The sequence below is a fragment of the Empidonax traillii genome, unplaced genomic scaffold (genome assembly GCF_003031625.1).
Source record: "Empidonax traillii isolate 1590-97213 ecotype Southwest subspecies unplaced genomic scaffold, ASM303162v1 scaffold579:size954524, whole genome shotgun sequence".
In the NCBI taxonomy this organism is placed as follows: domain Eukaryota; kingdom Metazoa; phylum Chordata; class Aves; order Passeriformes; family Tyrannidae; genus Empidonax; species Empidonax traillii.
The window spans coordinates 344,773-348,864 of NW_020955772.1; the positions used below are offsets into that span (position 1 = coordinate 344,773).

General features: G+C 63.9%; 1 protein-coding gene across 1 annotated transcript; it reads right to left on the bottom strand.

Moving 5' to 3' along the window:
• Positions 1–1,197: 1,197 nt before the first annotated feature.
• LOC114064787 (translation initiation factor IF-2-like) lies at positions 1,198–2,912 on the bottom strand. The gene is made up of 2 exons (XM_027898132.1): positions 2,317–2,912; positions 1,198–1,900 (listed from the first exon to the last, which is right to left on the bottom strand). Exons 1-2 carry the CDS (start codon positions 2,895–2,897, stop codon positions 1,198–1,200), a joined length of 1,284 nt encoding a protein of 427 aa, XP_027753933.1. The 5' UTR covers positions 2,898–2,912.
• Positions 2,913–4,092: the final 1,180 nt, after the last annotated feature.

Sequence of the window (4,092 nt, forward strand, 5' to 3'; positions counted from 1 at the left end):
CTAGGGGTGACACAGTGACACAGGACCCCTGGGGGCGAGGGGTGAAGCTCGCAGGCGTGGTGCTGGGTGCACCCATGGGTGCTGTGGGGGGCTGCTCCCCCGCACCGAGCCCGTCCCGCAGCCCCTCGCAGGCAGGGAGGTGCCGGGTGCCGGATGGCAGAGGTGTGAAGCCAGAGGGGTGGGGTCCCACGCCCCAGCGCCCTGTTTTGAAGTACCCCCTGTCCCGCCTGACACGGACCCCATCCAGGCTAACACTGCACACCCACCCCCAGGGGGGGGAAATAGACACAAATAAACGTCCCCATTTCACCCCAAATGCTGAGGGAAGAGTCTGGGCTCGCTCTCCCCCGGGAGCCCCCGAGGTCCCCAAACACAGCATGGCCTCTCCAGTGATCCAGGAGAATTAAGGGGGGGACGGGGGGGGGGAGGAAGAGGGGTAGTGGGATCTGGTTATCATCATTTTTCATTAATTACCCTTCCCTCGGGAGGGGTGAATTAAGTCTATTTGGTGACCTCACGCGGGCTGCCATGGCAACCGCCGGGAAATATTGCATTAGAGCCCATCATTGCTGCCGAGATAAGGCCGGGAGGGCCGGGGGCGGCGCGAGCCCCCCAGCCCACCCCCGGGTGGGTGTTCCGGGGTTCAGCCCGTGGTACTGCTGAGGAGTCCCAAAATAACCCAACCTGAATGGGACAGTAAAGGGTGGGCAAAAAAACCCCAGCGTTTTGCACCAAAAGGTGCTGCCGGGGCAGGATGGTTGCACAAGCTACACCCCGAAGAGCCCTCTGTGCGGGGCAAATCTGCGGGTGTTGTGTCATTTGGGGGCTGAGGTGACCCTTGGGGCCTCCCAGTGTCCCGTATAACCTCTGGCTGGGTCCAGCGGAGCCCCGGGAGGTGCCGCGGGCCGGGGTGGCTGGAGCGAGGGAAAAGAGCCGGCCCCTTCCCCACCGCCAAACCCGCTCGGCCTCATCCCAAAACCTCCCCAAAGTCTGCAGACAGCTGCGCTGGGCGCATGCCAACCCCGCTCATTCCCTCCTGCTTCCTCCGGGAACACCCTCCGCTCGCCTCCGGTTTCAGCGCTTCCCAAATCAGGGCTCAGCGCTGAACCCCGTTATCCTCTGGTTGCTGTGCCGGGATCCCGAGTCAACGACAGGCTCTGTCGGGAGCCACCTCAGCTCTGACCGACTTCTGTCCCTTCAAATCATCCAGCGAAGCTCCCGGCTCTCTTTTTTCCCTTTCCCTGCACATCCCTGGAGCATCCCGCCATCCTCCTCTGCCGCTGCCCTGGCAACCGCCGCCCCAGCATCCCTCCAGGAGCCGCCCCCCAAAAATCTCCCCCCGAAGCAAGACCCCAAGGGGACTGGGGTGTCCCCAGCATTGCAGCGAGGAACTCGTATCAGCCCTTGGGAAAGGAGGTGACCCTGCCGTGGGTGTGAGGAGACAGCGGTGCCGCGAAATCCGCCCCCGCGCCGGCTCCTTAGAAATGGGTCATTCCTGGAGCTCGCTGGGAAACTGGGAAGAGGAGGGAAAGGAGCCAAGCGGGGTGATGTCCTGGCGCCGTCCCCGCAGGGTTCAGTCCCCCTGTGTCCCCCGCTGTGTAGGGTTTTGGCCACAGGAGTCACCGGATGCGGGAACTGCAGCCCAGCCCTTCCCAGGGGAGTTGGGGCACCTCCAGTGTGGGGGTTCCTCCCGCCGCCCCATAGACCTGCAGTCCTGGCTCCCGCTCCAGCACGAGCCTCTGCCCCCTGACACCGGCAGGACCGCCCCCTCCATTCCCGGGAAGCTCCCCTGGACTCACTCAGGCCTCTGGGTTTGGGATCGCGGTCAGGTCCCTCTGCAGGACCAGGATACTCGTCACCCGGGGACGCGGCCCCCTCCTGCTCCCGGTCCTCCTGCAGCCTGGGGGCAGAGGGAGATGAGGGTGGGGGAGCAGGGGCACATCGCGGGGTGCAGCCAGCTGGGGACCCCCCGGAGATAGGAACATGATTCCATGGGCTCTGTCAGGATCTGGGGACACTGGTCTCATAATACTGGGGTCCCTGGGAATCCTGCTCCCCACTGAGCCCTTCCCCTGCCCCTTACCAGCTCCCACGGGTGCCCCAGGAACCCCCAGCACCCCAAATCCAGTGAGAACCCACCTTTTGGTACAGAGTGGCCAGACCCAACCCTTCCATTCCCCATGGCCACACCCACCTTACCTACCAGCCTCCCCGTGTCCCCATACCCCCCTAGCCCCACGTCCCCCTGGTCCCATTCTCCCCCACAGCCCCCCAGTTCCCTGTCCCCATGCCCCCTGCCCATCTGCAGGGACTCACCGGTAGTGGAAGGGTGCCACGGTGGCAGTGACGGGGTGGCTGTGGGGGGGGCCCGAGGAGAAGGTGATGGCCCCTGACCCAAATACGGGACCCCTCCCCTGTGAGCCACCATGGGACTCATCCCCTGTCCCTGCCACACCTGCTATGCTGCCCTTCCCAGGGGACCCCTCCAGCCACCCCCCAGCCCTGCCCTGCGCTGATGGAGCTTTGGGCAGCTCCGTGGGCTCCCCCACCCTGCCTGCCCCTCTCCTCCTGCTGCCCACTGCCTCTGGATTCCTCCCAGGGGACACCAGGGGTCTCGCCAGGGCTTTCTGCCTGCCACGAGGGGGGACACTGGGGCTTCTCTCCCTGCCCTTGGCCGGCTCACGGCTGGCAGCTCTGCCAGTGCCTTTGGGCTTGAGGGTCTTGGGGGCTGGCACCGTCCCTGGCCAGGGGGACAGAGCCCTGTGGGGGACAGGGGACCCTGGGGTGCTCGGGGGGGCTGCTGTGTGCAGCTTGCCATGGGTCATGGCACGGGGCACGGGGATGGCGGAGGGGTAGTGGCTGCGGCCGCTGGAGTTGACGTTGGCCATCCCGTTCATCCTGGCGAGGTGGCTGCTGGCAAGGCTGTGGAGGGAGAGGAGGGTTGGTCACGGCCCAGCACAGCATGGGTGGGCCACCCCAAACCCTGGTCATGCCCCGCCCTGGCTGGGGGTGCTCCCTGTCCCCACCCCGGGAGGAGGACACTGCATCCCAACCCCCAGGGTGAGGACACACAGAATGTCCTCCAGCAGGGCCAGGGCACGTGTGATGTTCTCTCCCAGGGAGCCTGTGCAGCCCATGGTCCCCAGGTCCCTGTGGCAGGTCCCTGCAGTAAGGACACGTGGGCACAGACCCTCCCCAGGTCAGGCTGCACCACAGGCAGGACAGGCCCCTCTTGGCCACTCAAAACCTTCTCCTGGTCCCAAAAACCACCTCCTGGTCAAACAAGACTGTCCCCTGGCCACCCAAGACCATTTCCTAGACATTTGAGGCCATCTCCTGGCCACCTAGGACCACCTTCTGGTCACCCAAGACTGTCTCCTGGCCATCAAAGCTGGAAAGGTTTCTTGGTGCAGGGACCTGATGGGAACAGCACCCAGCCTCAACCCTTGCACCCATTGCATCTCCCAGCAGAGGGGATGAACAAAGTCCAAAAATGTCCCAAATCACCCTGTTTTGCCTCTTCCCCATCCCAAGCTGCCCTGAGCCCTGTTACCCCCCAGGCTTTTGGGGGTCTGCAAAGACCAAAGCATGCCCCACATTCTCCCCCCACTAGGGGTGGCCACATCCCTGCCACAGGGATGAACACACTCAGATTCCCTTTCTCCAGGACCACATGAGCTGGATCACTTGATCAGGGAGCCATGGGTCACGAGGAGAAGGGCTGATGCAGCAGATGAGATTGAGGAATCACAGCACTCACTCCAGCACCAGCTGGGAGCTACAAAGGTCTTTCCAAGGCAGCTTCGATTAAGGGGCAGAGGGAGCTGACGCTCTGGGCTTGCCCTCACTGAAGCTTTTGAAACACTCGGGAGCTTTTTTTCTCTCCCCACATGCCAACTGAGCTGTCTGTACTTCCTCTGCTCACTGTGGTCATGCCCCCAGGCCATGGCACTGGTGGGTGGAGGCAGCACTGGGACAGGATCTCAGGGGTTTCTGGGACAGATCCATCCGTGATTCACTGCAAGGTGTGGGATGGAGGCAGGCTCGGGGGCTCTGCCACTCCCGTGGGGGCACACAGATCTGAATCCAGCC